The sequence below is a fragment of the Lissotriton vulgaris genome, chromosome 1_1 (genome assembly GCF_964263255.1).
Source record: "Lissotriton vulgaris chromosome 1_1, aLisVul1.2, whole genome shotgun sequence".
Lineage (NCBI taxonomy): Eukaryota > Metazoa > Chordata > Amphibia > Caudata > Salamandridae > Lissotriton > Lissotriton vulgaris.
Window position 1 is genome coordinate 2,047,021,910 of NC_141685.1, and position 18,526 is coordinate 2,047,040,435.

An 18,526-nucleotide genomic window follows, 5' to 3' on the forward strand; every position below is an offset into this window, starting at 1 on the left:
TGGGGCTCTCCTGCTCCATTTGCTCACTAGGTGCCTTTCCAGCTGCCACCAATTCCTTAGGCAGGCCCACCTAGGCGAACACCACTTTGAGGGCCTCCAACTAATTGGACGGGGCCCTCCCTTATTGGGGCCCGCCTGCCAACTCCAGCCTCACTCTGGGGGTCAATGCGGGCCGCATGCTGCTCTCTTAATGGGCCCACCCCCTGATCAGGGCCTGCCTTGGTCATTGTGGCCTTGGATGCTGCCTCTTATGATGCTATTGGAACTCCTTGGGAGCCCCCCTGCGAGCACAGTTGTGTTTCGCTACATGCCCAGGATCCAGATGGCCTCACCCCCAGTCCCTTCAGGGGAACCTGCTGGCATAAGGCCTCCACATCATCTGTTTGCGGCTGGCCTCGCTGGAGGCTCGGTCCCACAACCTGCAGGGTTCCAGGCCCAGTGCTCACCAGGAAAATGGCTTCCGCCTCACTGGCCACTGCATCGTTTCAGGGCCTGTCCTTCCCCTGAGCTCAGCATCTGTTTTGTGGGTCCCGTGACTTATGCCCACTTGAATGGCATAGGAGGGTCACTCCCAGGTCCATCTCTGCCGATATTCATTGCATGGGGAGGGGACATATGGGCTCTCACACCACTCTCAGGGGAGACATGTCTTGCCTGGTCTTCTCCCTGGCCATGTCTCAAGTATTCCATTTTTAAGTGTTGGATGTAGCTATAGCTTTGCTCCGTATCTTTCAAGTTCAGAAAAGGAAAATAGCTTGGAAGGCTCTCAATTTGATAAGCCATAAAATCAGTTTACAATGCTATATTACTAACAGTCTTTCTATACAGTATAATACATATGTGTCCAGTTGGTTGTCTTTTCCTACATTATATCCAAATGTTTCAGTAGCTATTTGTCTATGATAGCCCACTGTGTGGTTTTCCATCTTTTATTGTGACTCATTCCTGTGTAGAGTATTATGGACAAGTACTCTACTAGTGCAGTGCAATGAGAATGTGATATATTTCAAAGGAATATGGAGAGCAACACATACTACTAACATGACTTTGGGATGCTTATTGAACAAAGTAAAAAAAAAAAGCTTGAGTGATATAAATATTAAATAGAAAAAGTATCGATTTGATAAATGGATTAGGTAAACCAAGACTTCGAAACCTGTGCTAAGAAAAAAGATAAAAGTGAATCAAATACAGTTTAATGTTCCTAAAACTTTAAAATAGGCAGTCGTAATTCAATAACATCGTGTAACTCATTCTTTTTGCTGGTTGAACATGGTTTGCATATAGCATTGCTCACACTTTGGGTAATATGATTTCAGATTAAAACCGGTTATAAATGACTTTGTCAGCCAATTAGATCATAATAAGAAAAATGCAAACATGAAATCTTTGCCCAGACATAATTACCATGTGCAAAAGTTACAAAATTATGAAGAAATCCTATCAAAAAATGGACCACGTAATGGAGTATATTTAGCTTTTTCTTGCAAAATAATTAAGGCTCCCTGTTTTCCGTTCATAATAATTTGTACAGATAAATACAGACGTCAAACATTTATTTTCTTGTCTGCATTTATTTTTAAATGTGGATAAAAACGGAAATTGAGTTGCATTTGGAGTAATTCTAAATACAGATATTGATAGGTAAGGGGGCTAAAAGAGAAAGCAATTTTACTAAAGAGGCTTTAACAGCAGTAGATAAGTGCAAGGTTGATTCTGAAATTAGCATATTTTCATATAAGTGCATTGATTTATCTTATGTAGGTGTTTACTGCAATGAAACCTTTTAGGCATTCAAGCATATTTACCGGCTAAATAAATGTGGAAATATACTAATTTCAGCTTCATTTTTTCATAAAAACCTAAAATAAATATGAATAAATACAGATAAAAATTGCAAAAAAAAATATGGATAAATACAGATGGAAATGTCCGAAAAATAAATACCATAAAACCGGGTCCCCTAAACATAATTTTATTACCCCTGACGCATAAATTGGTGCTCCCCCTCTTTCACACTCCATACTCTTTCTCTCAGACACTTGCCCTCACCTTTCCTGCTTTCACAATCCCACATGCATGCTATTTTCTGCTATCCACCTCTCTCACTTACACTCAAGCTTTTTACTCTCTTTCACCCTTTTCAATAGGATGCTTAGCTCAACAATGCTGTATATTGAGATGGGCAAGGCTGAGCGGTGTTTCATTCTTTTCAGCTCGCTTTCTTATCTCTCTGCTTGCATGTGACTGTGCTAGCCACATATCATCCTTTCAAACTGGTGGATGTTTAGGAAATGTAAAGCAAAACTAATTTTTCTACATGTAGCATCATATGTATTACATCAAATGTAAACATAAATGCTAATTTTAAATATTGTCTATATTTCATTTGCTTTAATTACAATTTGAAATCTACAATCTATAGCCGGCATTTATTATGTTTTCTAGTAACATACATGTGTTTGCGATAATTTACAGAGTACTTGAGACTGACCCTTCTAGTGCAGCTGCTAAAAGGTACTTCTACTTTTAGAAGCCACTGCCAATGTTCTCCATTTCACTTCATCCTCTCTCCCTCCTTACCATCATTTCCTCCAATCACAACCACACCGTTAATAATTGTCCATTTAATTAACCGAAAGATGCACTTAGAAATTCTTTTAACAAAATAATTTACTTGAGTAACATATAACAGCGATTTCCTCAACCTAGCAACCTCATATGTATGCAGAGTGAAACTTTTCTAACCCAGTTGTTTTGTTAAAGGGTTCTTAACAATTTTTTAACAATGTATTTTTCTTTTCCACAGAACTGTTCTCTATCTGTCTATTATATGTGATTTTGTGTGTTGTTTGGTTTCACATGTTTAAAGATAACATTTCTGCACAAAATGTATTTGCAAGTCTGCATTATGTTAAATTTGAGTATGAACATATAAAAATAAATGTCTTGAAAGAATGCAAAACTTCAGTTTTTTCCCATCAAATCAAAAACGTACTGTGTATGCAGGTACCTTCTATATCAAAGTACTTGTCGTTACACATTAGATAGCAATAACAAAAATATGAGATAACATCAACATACCAGTATTAATTGTTGTGATATCAAAACAACTGTTTAAATACAAATCTAACTCTTGACGATGCAATTTGCGAGGTTTTCAATACCATATTGTTCATCTAGTGGTGGTGTTTAGAGTATGTAGAAGACAAATAATGTTTCTTTCTACGTAAACCTCAGTTAATGCTATATTAATGATGAAACTGTTCAGATATGTCCACGTATCATGCTCAGTATCAGTTGTGCCTTGTAAGCCCACAAGTGTGGGTGCTTATTGTATAAAATAGTAGTACACTACATACTTGAAATTGTGAACCCTAGCAGTGACTGTAGGCCAAGAAACGATTTTCACTGTGTAGATATGAGAAGCATTCTCCAAGGACATACCAAGTTATAATTAAAATCTTTAAAATGCACATCTACTTGGGTAACCACTAGAAACATAAGCCAAAGTTATTTTCCACTCAATTTTCAAAATCTAATTCACTGATGATGTCAGATTTTCCATAACCTAAGTGGAGAAGTAACTTTATAAAATATACTTTTGTTGTTTGAGTCAAAATGGGTTCTCATCTCTTCCCTAGAGGCCAATGCACATTGATGTGTACAATAACCTGGCCTCTCTGCCCAGGAAAGTGAGCTGTGATGTTTCCACAGGCAAAGACACCACTGGCTACTCCAGTGCCAAACCTTGCTTGACGGCACGCTGACTTTGGGACCGTTGGTCAAAGTACGTCAGACCAATCACCCTGTTTATGGATGTTCCAACATATGTTATGTTCCAATTTCAGAAGGTCAAGAAAAGCCTGGCCCACCACACAGGAAAACAAAGAAATCATCCCTTAGACATTTTGAGAAAACTCCCAATTAGTTTTTTGAAAAGCAAAAAAGATTCTTGTGCAGGCACTCTGATCATGGTGTTCACACAGCAATGCTTCTGAATATACATAGATCTTTCCCCAGGCCGAGATGTTTATTTAAATATGGTTGGCTGTTGTCCACCTCCTACATTCCTCCACTGCTTTGGTGGAAAGCCCCGGGATTCAGTTTACCTAGGGCTAAATCAGCCTAAAAGCGCTAAGGTTAAACATTTGACCAGCACGACTTGCACAGTGTAACTGACTATCACAGACAATGAGACTTTACTTTTTCTTGAGCTTTTTGCCCTAAAACTTTAATAATGTATAGCTATGATTCTTCTTATGCAATTTTAATCATGTTGCCTTAATGCATTTATATTTCTAGTTTAACTTGTTGTTTTCTTGAGGTTAAAACTGTTGGCACTGCTTGAACTTAACAACACTTCTCTGGGAAGTGCTGTTGCTTGTGCTACAGTGACAAAGATTGAGAAAATAATATTTAGGAACTGTGTTTTTGGCTAACCAAATTGTCTTTAGTAAGGTGATCAATGTCGCCTGTTCCGAAATGAATAACCCCATTTTAATCAGATATGCTTTAAAGACACTGATGTTAGCACCACTAATATTTAGATTTCAGGCTAGAAAAGGGAATCTATCAGGTACAGCCATTGCCTTTCAAAGTGTGAACGGCTGATATGCAACTCTCTGAAAAGTGTAGTGAATGCATTGAGTTCACTCACAATTAAAAATACTGATGATCCCCATCAGATTCTTACTCAGATTTCCAATCGTCTTATCACCCTTGTAGACACAAAAAATGTAATGAACTATCTGCTAACAAATGTATACATTGTGTCATTAAATGCTGAAATACTTTTTTTTAAGAACTTTCTTTTTCCTTCTTCAGCAAAAATAGAAACTCTGTAGCATACGCAGCTCAGAAACCCTGGCTACTGAATGCCACAGTGGAGGAAAATATAACGTTTGGAAGTCCATTCAACAAGCAGAGGTTAGTAATTTATTTCCAGAAGGCTACAGTATGAAGATTGTTTTCATTTATATCTGCAATTGTTTATGTGTATAGAATAGTGCAGCTCTTAAAACTATTAAACAAATTGGAACATTTATGGTCGTTTTTTACAATTTTGTTCCAATCGTTTTTTGAAGAAAACAGATGTTCCCGTGTACTAAGAACAGGTTTTGATAATTTTCAATGTATTTGTATACATGGCGAAAGTGCCTTTCCTGCTGAGGAGTTGCCTGTAGACATTCTGCAGGTGAGACTTCTGTAGTCAACTTGGGGTGGTAGCAGCTACTGTACAAAATTTAGATATCCTATAAAATCAGCAACACTTTTATTCTGGACATATCAATCACCGTGCTCTAGGAGGAAAGAATACCATATCTAGATGTACCACATTGGTTCATGTAATTATGTTGAAGATAAAGTGAAAGAAAAGAGATTTCTGAATACCTGTTTGGTGTCCTGCCGAATGAACCATATCACTGTCATCCCTTATCTTTAACAATCCAGACACATTAATGCCAAAGAAACCCCTCGGTTTTCCTTATTTCGCCACAATGATTTTGCTATTGAACTCTGGATATTTGTTATTTTGATTTCTTGGCAGTTGGGATCCCTGAACTGTTCCCAACAGCAGGTACCCATCCCTAAAAATGAAAAACAAGTTTGAAATAATGTAACTTATTTGATCTTTCATAAGATATTTGTAGTATATTCCTTTGTGGTGCACTGACTGAAATGGTCTAATTTCAGGTGTAAGCATGTAGGGGCTGATTCACAGAACAGACCTGAGACAAAATCCTAAACTTACTACTTTTGGTATTCACAGAAGGCATTTAGTAAGTAGTAGTAAAGTTAGTATTTTGTCTTAAGTTAGTATTTTGTCTTAAGTTAGTATTTTGTCTTGGACACAGACAGGTCCCGCTGAAGAAATACCTTGACTGGAGCAAAGTGTCGATATTAAGAGCAGGCATTGGATCCACTGTTGTCCAACAGCATTTATTTATTTATTTATTTATTTATAGGCTTGTTACGCGCCGGCATCACACCCGAAGGTGTATCTCCGCGCGGTGCTGTGAGGTGAACAGGTCGGAAAGGCTCCTCCTAGAATAGTACAGTCTTTAGACGTTTCCTGAAGGCTGTGTGGCTCTGGCATTCCCTGAGGGAAAGGGGGAGACTGTTCCATAGACGAGGACCCATGATAGATAGGGCACGGCCTCCCTGTCTGGTCTTATAATGTCTAGGAACCTGAAGCAGCTGTTGATTAGAGGACCTGAGGCTACGGGATGGACGGTGAAAAACAAATTTGTCTGTCAAGTAATGTGGTCCCAAATTGTGTAAACATTTATGTATCACACAGCTGATCTTAAATTCTATCCGTTTCCGGATAGGAAGCCAATGAAGGGCCTTAAGGAGGGGAAGGGACGGAGTTCTGGGGGGGGTGTTGGTCACCAGCCGTGCTGCGGTGTTCTGCACCACCTGCAGTTTGTTGAGCACTCCCTCATTGGCAGCTAGAAGTAAGCCATTACAATACTAGATGTCTCTGCTATTGGCCATTGGGCCCCAAAAAGGAATCAACCCTTTAATAAAGTCACCTCCTTCTTCTCCTGCTGTGTTTTTCGAATCAATAATTCCCCTGCCATATCTTTTCCTATGATGACCTGAAGGAGCAGTATATGTTGGAGGAAGAAGAAAAGCCACATAGCAAGTTTCTGAAAAGTAGGTAGGAAGCCACGAATAGGCTCTATCATGGCAGATAAAATATGTGCCTTGTGATGGCACTAATGGTGAGGAAATCTGAGGTGAATAGACATAAGTATGGGAACAGACACTCTTCTCCTGTTGATTTTTAACATTCTGACCATTAATCTGTAGACAGAAATTACCTCGATGAGGTACAGTCCAAATTGGTGGGGATCTCCTTCGCCTAGCCTTTTCTGTAAGGCTAGTAACATAACGTGTTACATTCCAGCCATCGTATGCTCTTTTCTCATCCACTGGAATCTTACTAATCTCAGCATTTCTAGCCATGGCCACTATTCCCTTTATCAAAGAGCTGTGACTAAAATCTGCTCCACCACCATATGGACTACCAGGAGGATACCGTAGTTGGTTCTGATAAACATTAGAAAACATAGCCAAATAGGCCCAAGCGGAGCCTTCATAGGAAAATGGAAGGACTAAATATGGCATCCCTCTCTCTGTATTATGGGGCATGAGCCCGCAGACCCAACAATCAGTGGTGTTCATTACCAGTTGATGCTGATGCAATAACTGAATAAATGAATTATTAAAGTATTCTGTTCTCCTAATCTGCGCATGTTCTGGGAGTGTATGAAACCGATGTGGGGAGGCAGTGGAAGGGAAAGATAAGGAAACAGAAGTTGGAACAGGTGCTTGCTGCATAGTATAAACAACCCAACTTACACACGCTAATAAAATACATGAACATAATAAAATACATAAGGACATGCCACACGGAGTAACCAATAATTTTTTACATTTACTTTTCATCTTTACATTCTGATCATTAATTTCCACTTTAGTATCCATACTCTAAAGCGTTGCTAACAGCAATCTTCCTAGATCACTTAGCTGTGATTATTAGACGTCCTATGACACTGCAAGTACTGTATACCTACTGTCACTAGTCAGGTCACAGCTTAAGACTCCTACCGTGACCCTGCCACTTGATGGATAGTGGAAAAAAGAAATGTTTCTCAAAAGAAACGTAATCAGAAAAATGGGAAAATGAAAAATTTAATTGTCTTTTATTTGTCTTGTTCTTAAATTGTACCGAGTCTTATTAGGGATTGTTTGCTCCTTAAACAAAGTTTCTGGATTCGCTGTGTTCAATCGCAGATGTGATGGTACAGCTACTTGCAACACGTCGTCGTCTTCTTTCTCAGAGTTCGTTTGATCCAGGCGTGCACTACTAAAAGGTACAAATCGAGGGACCCTTTCGCCTTCACTGTCACTCATGCCCTTACGAACCCACTGATGAAAAGGTAGAGGCAAAGGTACCCTCTTACAGTGCACGCCGTGGACCCAGTTCTTTTTCCAGACGACCTTTACTGCTGTACGTGTTGCTAACAAGACTTGCCGAGGTGGGCCCCAACGAGGTTCCAGATTCTTTTTCATCTGAAAATTCTTCAGGCAGACCCAGTCCCCGGGTTGGATGGAGTGACCTGGATCCGCAGAGGCCTCCGGTAGAGCGTTTTGAACCCGTTGATGAAGAACACGTAATTTAGTGGTGAGGTCATGCAAGTGATCAATCTACATTGGGTATGGGATGTCAGAATACTTTTTAGGTTGAGGGACTCCCCAGACATTAGCTGGGCACCCAAAAATGACCTCATATGGGCTGAGTCCTAAACGAGAATGCACAGTAGTTCTTGTAGATAAAAGTGCCAAAGGTAAGGCATCAGGCCAAGCAAGACCCATGCTGGCCTGAATCTTTGCCAATTTAAGCTTGAGAGGGCCATTATAGCACTCTACCAAACCAGCTGACTGAGGGTGGTTTGCCACATGGAATTTCTGCCTAATACCAAGACCTGTACACACTTTCTGCATGATTTGGCCTACAAATTCACTCCCAATGTCGCTCCAGACAATGCGCGGCAAACCGAACCTCGGGAAAAACTCCTTCAAAAGGACTTTGGCAGTAGACAAAGCAGTATTGTCCTTTAGGGGGTAGGCCTCTATCCATCTGGAAAAGGCACACATCACCACCAGAACATACTTTAGGTTATTGCAATGATCCAAATGAATGTAATCGATTTGCAATACCTCAAAAGGGTACGTAGAAGGAGCTAAATGACCTGCTGGAGTTGGGGTTCCTTTTCCTGTATTATGCATTAAACAAACAATGCAATGCTTCACCACATTTTCTGCATACTTAGGAATTCCTTCATTCTGCCATACTGGAGCAGGAAGTTTACATATCCCTTTCGCACTAATGTGGGCTGGACCATGCGCCATAGTAACTACAGGTAGTACATAGGCGTCTGGTAACAGCCAACGCTGATGTTCTGACGATTCCGTCCAACACCCTGTCGCGTCCAACATTCCCGTACTTTCTTTCACCTTACTCAATTCCTTCTCAGTAGCCTCTTCTTGAATCGTTCTCACACTTTCTATCGTGTCCTCACACATTCCTCCCTCTCTGACCCATCTTGCAGGGCCTGCAACACACATGCGACTCGTAGCATCTCTCGCCATTTCTTTCGCTACCTCATCTGCAAAAGCATTACTGCGACCCACATCATCAGTAATCTTCTTATGCACTACACTTGATTATTGCTATTTGGGTAGGCAACGCAAGTGATTCGAAAAGATCAGTCACCAACTGACCATGCTGTATCTTAGTCCCATGGGAAGTAAAGAATCCTCTTTCCTTCCACAAGCGACCGAAGCTATGAGCCACACCAAAGGCATATTGGCTATCAGTGTAAATATTCACTCTCTTTCCATTAGCCAACACACACGCTCTCGTTAGGGCAATTAGTTCAGCTGCTTGGGCTGAATTCTGTGCAATGCATGCTGTCTCCACTACTGTATACAAGGAGGTAACAGCATAAGCTGCAGTCGTCTCGCCATTTGGAAGTTTGAAACAAGACCCATCCACCCATATGATCCCATCCGGGTCCACAAGTGGTGGGTCTTTTAAGTCTCCTCCTCTGTTCGAAGAAAACAATCATGCTGTTCTTGAATGCCTTTCTCGTCCAGAATGGGCAACAATGCTGCTGGATTCAAGGTATTACACCGCTTGATGTGTATATGGCTAGCCAAGAGCATCAGCTCATATCCAGACAAGCGAGCACTCGTGAGATGTTGTGTTTTCGTTCTATTCAAAAGAGTATCTACTGCATGTGGTACCATGACAATAAGAGTGTTATCTAATACCAATCCAGCAGATTGGCGAATGGATATCGCTGCCGCTGCTGTAGCTCTGAGACAATTAGTCAATGCCTTGGCTACTGGATCCAACGTAGCCAAAAAATAGGCACATTGCCGTTGTTTGTCTCCAAATTGTTGTGTTAAAACTGACAACACGCAACCTTCTCTTTAATGATCGTAGAGTGTGAAAGGCTTACTGTAATCTGGAGTACCTAACACAGGGGCAGAACACAAGGCAGTACGTACGTCAGAAAAACTTTTCTGACATTCATCAGTCCAAGGAAGAGGTTGGGGTGTATCTTTCAGAGTGAGTGCCGACAGAGGTTTAGCCAACAAAGAAAAATTCGGAATCCACTGTCTACAATAAGAAGTAATACCCAGAAAGGCACTCACCTCCCTTTGTGTGGATGGCACAGACATTTGCGCAATTGCTTGAATTCATTCTGGGGTCAAACGCCTTCCCTCCTTCGACAAGAGATGACCTAAATAGGTAACCTCTTGGCGGCAATATTGTAACTTAGAGGGGGACACCTTGTGATGCAGGTTAGACAAATGACGCAACAGTGAAACAGTCACATCCTTACAAATATCCTCCGAATCAGCAGCAACTAACAAATCGTCCACATACTGAATCAGAGTGGCACCTGGAGGCAAAATGAAAGCGTCAAGCTGAGATTTCAAAGTATGACTGTAAATGGAGGGACTTTCGCAATAGCCTTGAGGTGCACGCTTGAACCGGAAACTTCGGCCTCCGAGAGAGAAGCCAAAAATGTCCCTACTTTCCTCAGCAATAGGAATACTAAAGAAAGCATTTTTGAGATCAATAACCGAGAACCATGCCGCTGAAGCGGGTATCATAGTAAGCAAGGCAGTGATGTCTGGGACAACAGGAAACTGGGGGACAACAATCTTGTTGACCTCCCGAAGATCGATCACAAAACGATATACAGGAGGCTGAGAAGGATCAGTGCGTTTAAGAACAGGTAGAACAGGGCTGTTGCAAACATTACCTCTCGTCTCTTCCACCACACCCTTCTGAAATAGATCATAGATAATAGCCAACAAAGCTCGTTCACCATCATTAGAAATCTTATACTGAGGAATTCGTGGCAATTTAGCATCAGGCTTAATAGTAACCACGTAAGGTGGAAACTGGAGCAAACCAAAATCATTCGGACCTGTAGCCCAAAGCGTAGCAGGAAGAGACTGCAATTCAGGCGGGAATCGATCTTGAGATAAATACATAAGAGAAACCAATTTCTCACCCAAGGTAAGATGCACACCAGAGGGGGAACAATACAACATTGCATGAAGACATTTCAACAAGTCCAAACCCAACGAGTTCTATCCGCAACCAGTCATTAGAATAAGCGGAGCTTCCAAATCGTAAGGACCAATCAAAAGAGGCAAAGGACAAGAAACCAGGTTAGCAACTGGGGCGCCAGAAAATCCTACAGAAACGTTTGTTAAGCCAGAATAAGGTGCCCCAGGGAGTTTAGAATGAATGATAGAACTTCTCTTTACACGAGTATCCAAAAGAAATGGCTCTGCAACACCCAATGCAACAACTTCAACATAAGGCCCATTCTGATCCACTGGACCTGATACAACTTACTTACTTTGTCCATGGCTGCCCTAACTAGAATGAAAATCCTGAACCTCACCATCAACACAATAATCGTCATTATAATATTGCTGATCAAAATAATTTAAAGAATTCTGAGGGAGAAAGTACCGCTGTCCTTGAGGCATCGCACCTCGCCCTCTACCTCTAGGTGCTGATTGAAAACCACCATGGCCTCGCGGCCCTGGAAATCCACCATTACGCTGCAATAAAACCGGACAGCTATTCTTAAAATGGCCTTCCTCTTTACAATAGGCACATTGATTAGGACCAAGCAAAGGTCGTGGAACAAAAGGTTCAGGTTTCTGTAACAACCTCTGAAGCTGGGGAGGCTGTTGAAACTGACGCCGGCCAGAACGAGGGGGATAGGCCTGTTGAAGAAGAGCCTTCGTTTTTAATTCCTTAGTCTTCTTCTTAACCTTATCCTAATTTAGCAATGCCTACATCAGGTCAAAAATGTCGGACGATGACTAAGGAGTACAATAAAAAAATAATGAGATAATAAGAAAGCTACTCTGTTTTGTACCTAACATACAAAGAATAACTCAAATCAAACTTTAAAACCAAATTCTTAGCTTAAAGTTTTAACAAATCTGTTCCCTTGTTTCCTGTTCTAAATTGTTTTGTGGGCCTTTAGGGGTATAGCCCACCTATAGGTTAGCTTTCAGGATATGTACCCCTAAGACAAAAATGTGCCTACCTCGAAGCAGAAATAAAAATATAATAAAACAATAATGGTTGGAAAGTGGATTAATAGTAGTGGTAAATAGTTCTCCACCACTGGCAATAACACAATATAGAGCTCCGAATAGGTGTCAGACAATTATTCCCATGCTCAATCCTTGGTAGCTTGGCTGCGAGCAGACAGGCTTAACTTCAAAGACAGGTTTGTAAAGCATTTAAAAACACCAATTGAGTAAATAACACAAAATAAAAATCCAACACCAATTTATAAAAATGGGAAATATTTGTATCTTTAAAATGACACCAATTTGTTTTTAAGATTTAGCATTATATAGCACATAGAAACCTATAGTGCCCATTAGGACAGCTGGTCTCGCTAGACCGGGACGGTGTATGGTCTAAATATCGATTCCAAAGTATAGACAAACCAAAATATTGAGTCCAAAATTTAGAATGGACAAAATGTAGACATCAAAAATATCGTTTTGAAGGTAAGTAATGTAATATCGACTTAAAAAATATAGACAGTCAAAATATCGAAGTACATAATATAGTTTATTAAAAATATCGAATTTTTAATAATATCGAATTTTTGAAAGTGTTTTTTATGTTAGTATATGTGTGAAAAGTGTATATATTTTTGTATTTATTTTAAGTAATTCATTTTATGCTATTTAATTATTGTGTAATTTAATTCTGTAGCGGGTTGTGGGTTTATAGGGGAATAGGGTGTGAAGTAATTTAATTATAATAATTAAATATGTTAATTAATTAATTGGTATTTATTTAGAATACATTGTTAATTAATTTTTAATTGTTAATTAATTAATTCTTAATTGATAATTCTTTTTTATGAATTGATTAATTGATAATTATGTGAATATTATTAGTTTATTTTCTGTAGCGGGTTGTGGGTTTATAGGGGAATAGGGTGGGAAGTAATTTAATTATAACTAATTCAGTATGTTAAATAATTAATTGGTATTTATTTTGATCAAATTGTTAATTACTTTTTAATTGATCATTAATTATTCTTAATTGATAATGAATGTTTATTAATTGATTAATTGGCAATTATGTGAATTATATTAATTTATTTTCACTAAAGTGGGAATAGTAAAATGTACCCCTATGCTAGCCAATGCTTTCCCTACTGTTGCACTCTCTGGAGTAGGAATTGTAATTTTTAACCCTACGCTATCCAAAGTTTTCCCTACTGTTGCACTCTCTGTAGTGGGAATAGTAATTTTTGCCCCTACGCTATCCAACGCTTTCCCTACTGTTGCACTCTCTCGAGTGGGAATAGTAATTTTTACCCCTATGCTATAAAATGCTTTCCCTACTGTTGCACTCTCTGGAGTGGGAATAGTAATTTTTACCCCTACGCTATCCAATGCTTTCCCTACTGTTGCACTCTCTGGAGTGGGAATAGTAATTTTTACCCCTACGCTATCCAACGCTTTCCCTACTGTTGCACTCTCTGGAGTGGGAATAGTAAATTTTACCCCTACGCTATCCAACGCTTTCCCTACTGTTGTACTCCCTGTTGTGGGAATAGTAATTTTTACCTCTACGCTATCCAACGCTTTCCCTACTGTTGCACTCGCTGGAGTGGGAATAGTAAATTTTACCCCTAAGCTATCCAACGCTTTCCCTACTGTTGCACTCTCTGGAGTGGGAATAGTAAGTTTTTACCCCTACGCTATCCAATGCTTTCCCTACTGTTGCACTCTCTGGAGTGGGAATAGTAATTTTTACCCCTACGCTATCCAACGCTTTCCCTACTGTTGCACTATGTGGAGTGGGAATAGTAATTTTTACCCCTACGCTATCCAACGTTTTCCCTATTGTTGCACTCTCTGGAGTGGGAATAGTAATTTTTACCCCTGCTCTATCCAACGCTTTCCCTACTGTTGCGCTCCTTGGAGTGGGAATAGTAATTTTTACCCCTACGCTATCCAATGCTTTCCCTACTGTTGCACTTCCAGGAGTGGGAATAGTAATTTTTACACCTCCGCTATCCTACGGTAATAGTATTGTGTATTTTTTATTAATATTATGTTAATATATATGTTTTAACAGATATTTATAAGTTAAATTATTTATTTAATAATTTTAAGGTAATTGAAGTATTTTTAAGTATATTTTATCTATTTATTTTTAATATTTTTTTAATTTTACATTAATTTTAAGAAATTCTATATTTTTATAATGTATAAATATATACACAATATTTTGGGGTCGATATTTTGGTACTTACCTGTTTGTAGATAGGAATTCGATATTTTGTCTATCGATATTTTGGAATCTATATTTTGGGTAGTCTATATTTTGTCCCTTGATATTTAGTCAAAATATCGAGTTCAAAATATTGAATGGACAAAATATCGAATGGACAGAATATAGACCTCAAAAATATCGTTTTGAAGGTAAGTAATGTAATATCGATTTTAAAATATAGACAGTCAAAATATCGAAGTACATAATATAGTTTATAACACCTCTAATAATATCGAATTTTTTAAAGTGTTTTTTATGTTAGTATATGTGTGAAAAGTGTATATATTTTTGTAATTTATTGTAAGTAATTAATTTTATGTTATTTAATTATTGTGTAATTTAATTCTGTAGCGGGTTGTGGGTTTATAGGGGAATAGGGTGGGAAGTAATTCAATAATAATACATTAATTATGTTAATTAATTAATTGGTATCTATTTTAATTAAATTGTTAATTAATTTTAAATTGGTAGTTAATTAATTCTTAAATGATTATTTTTTAATAATGGATTAATTGATAATTATGTGAATAATATTAATTTATTTTCTGTCGCGGGTTGTGGGTTTATAGGGGAATATGGTGGGAAGTAATTTAATTATAATTAATTCAATATGTTAATTAATTAATTGGTATTTATTTTGATTAAATTGTTAACTAATTTTAATTGGTATTTAATTAATTCTTAAATGATTATTTTTTATTAATTGATTAATTGATAATTATGTAAATTATATTAACTCTCTATATACATTCATTGAGTTTTGCTTAATTATTTCCTTTAATTTTTTTCTTTCAATATACATACATATTCTTTTTTTTCTTTATTCTTTCTATTATATATGGTTTTTTTTAAATAGCATGTTTATGTTTCACTTTTGTTTTTCAAGTTTTTGAAAAAAGAAGAAAACATGGGAAACAAGATACTAAACGCAAGGATGATGATCTCTAGTGCAACGTCATTGTTATGTACACCAAATATATTGCATTTCTCCCGACGCATCATGAGTAATTACCCTTCTTGGTTCTCACTTAGCATTTTGAGGTGTGGATTATGTAACAATAATACAGTAGATTCGAAGTGCAAATGCATTAAAGTGCAACATTCATCATGCCCGGGATTATTCATCCTATCCTAAAGGAAGCAGCATATTTAAGAGGTGGGATTTTCATTAAAGTGCAAAGTGCAATTATTGTGTCCTTCTTTAAAAGAGAGTTTCATATAAGAAAAAGTGCAAGTTGATTAAAGTGCTATGTGCAGGGCGTTTTGTCTTACCCTATCTCAACGAACTGCGTATATAACAAAGTGCTAATTAATCCACACAGCATAGTTCTATTATCATCATCATGCTCCTTAAATTATGTTTTAAATTTCAATTTGTTTGACCGATACATGATGCTAGCTATTCTCCCGTTTTTATCTAAACATTCAAGTCTCATTCCCCGAATTATACTCCGAACAATCAATTGTTTTCGTGAACATACAGTCCTGATTGATCTTGATATTATCAGAGTCATAGTTGAACAAGTAAATCAGTATCCTCATTATTCATGCTTTCGCTTTCCATGATGGATGCCAGATAGCATGCATGTATCTCATTACGTGCACACAGATGCATCATGACTCATATTCACACATCCTGAGGCACGTGAGTGCATGTGTGGTATCTATCTATCTATCTATCTATCTATCTATCTATCTATCTATCTATCTATCTATCTATCTATCTATCTATCTACCTATCTATCTATCTATTACCTATCTTTCTATCTATCTAATTCTCTCTCCCTCTCTCTCTCTCTCTCTCTCTCTCTCTCTCTCTCTCTCTCTCTCTCTCTCTCTCTATATATATATGTATTCCGCTCCACTGTCACAAAAGACCGGACCAGCACTCAGGTTAGATCAAACCTTCCTCAGGTTTATTGGGCAAAGTAACAAAAAGACGCGTTTCAGCCTTAGCCTTCGTCATATATATATATATATATATATATATATATATATATATATATATATTACGAGCAGGTTTCTCCTTCCACTTCCACCATAAAGCCTCGGCGGCGAAGAAAGAGACACGAACCACTTCTGAATTCAGGCAAGATGTTTAATGTAACCAAACAGCAGTCGACAGATGACGCGTTTCGGGCTCAGGCGCCCTTGTTCACATATATAGATATATATATATATATATATATATATACATACAACACCCATTAAAAGAACTGCCACTGGATGTAAGTAAATCACAATTTTAATGGCTGTCCCGGTCGCAACAAGAACTGCCCACTGTTGCGGGTCCTGGCAGGTTTCACATGACGCCGAGCTTCAGGGATGGAAGGTGAGCTAGCGCCAATGCAGGATGGCGTTCGCTCTGCTCACAGTGACAGCCACAAAGCAGGGCAGCGGACCGAAATCTGGTGGACCTCGAACCACTTGGGATTTTATTTATGGTACATGTGCTGAAAAACGAAGCACACCCACTGTTGACTTCATTATCTACAAGGCCGTGTTGTCGGCCATGCCCCTACAGGCAGGTGATGTTTATTAACTGTGCTTCAGTGCAGCCTAACCACACGCCATTGAAGAAGAGAGCATGGTGCTCGAAACGCGTTTGACAAAGGAACTTTTGGAGTCATTCAGCCTTCAAGGAAACTGCCAGCAGGCTCCCAACAAAATTGTGATTTACTTACCTCCAGTGGCAGTTCTTTTAATGGGTCTCTGCAAGTGTTGGATATATATATATAACAATGTTTGCACTCGGGACGCATCGTGCTGATTATGATTTTACAAAGATCGGCAGTGGGAACCAGCTTAATTTTTTGAAGGGCAGTGGAGCATTATGGGCAATGGAGTCCAGTGAGGGATATGACTTTACATACCAGACTGCAGAGAAAACTGTTCTATTGGCAACACTGTGGGGTTACTTGTGAAACCTGTAATACTCAAGTACTCGTCTCTGCTTTCTTGTCTGAAGAGTAAATGGAAGAAACACTTTACATACTGTCCCTTTAAACTGGAGTCAATGACTGTAGTCCCTCCTCACTGCCTTATGAAAATCACAACGTACCCATGGACACGACAGCTTGGCATTTGATGAAGAGTTGTGTAAACTCGAAATGCGTTATGCCTGTTTTTTTAAATAAAAAGAACTCTTGCAAGTACTGTTGGTGTGGCCCGTGCAGCGTGATGTATTGCGCACGTCTTTTCTGGATATGTATATATATATATATATATATATATATATATATATATATATATATATATATATATATATATATATATATATATATATATATATATATATATATATATATATATATATATATATATATTGGACATTAGATTCTCCAGAAAGACGCAGTCAAGGAAATCATCCGGCACTCCTAGAAAGAGAAAAGTCTTTACTTTATTTTAGACGAGTTAAAAAACATCAACGCGTTTCGGGAGTCAAGCTCCCTTGATCACGGATATATATATATATTCACTGAAAAAACCATAGGTTTCACACCAGTTATAGTTAGAAATTAGCATTTAAAAAACCTATTAAATTCACTGAAAAAACCATAGGTTTCACACCAGTTGTAGTTAGCAGGAAATTTTACTGACATAAAACCATTGAAATTCCCACGTTATAATTAGTTGGACCCATTATAACTTGCGTGCCTGCAATGCACTGCTGATGATGTCACATATTACATCACTCATGACATGGTCAGTGACATCACTCATGACATCACTCATGACACCATCCTTGTGAATGTGTCTTTCTGAAAAATAAATATTTTTTATATATGTATTTGTAAAGGTCGACGGATGAATAAATGTTTAAATAAGTGTGTAAATAGATGTGTTTTTAATAAAATATTGATTGGTTAACTGGCTTATTAAGTGTATCTTAGTAAATATATATATTAGCGAATAATTTTTAAATATTTAAATATATGTATCAGTGTTTCACTTTGTGTATAAGTGGCTGCATGTGTTGGTGACTGACTCACTGTTTGTATGTGTTTTGAAGACAGCATATGTGCAGGACTGTATGCGTGGCTGAGTGTGTATATGTGTGTGTTAGTGAGTGAATGTATGCCTCACTAGTGTCTT

The 18,526-nt window shown here is 38.3% G+C and overlaps 1 protein-coding gene across 4 annotated transcripts in view; it reads left to right on the top strand.

Moving 5' to 3' along the window:
* Window positions 1–18,526, top strand: part of ABCC9 (ATP binding cassette subfamily C member 9) — a 915,119-nt gene that overhangs the window by 248,752 nt on the left and 647,841 nt on the right. For all 4 annotated transcript variants that reach the window (XM_086920457.1, XM_086920444.1, XM_086920437.1 and 1 more), the window contains one exon: window positions 4,828–4,929. In XM_086920457.1, coding sequence (XP_086776583.1) covers window positions 4,828–4,929 — 102 coding nt within the window. The remainder of the gene's footprint in view (window positions 1–4,827; window positions 4,930–18,526) is intronic.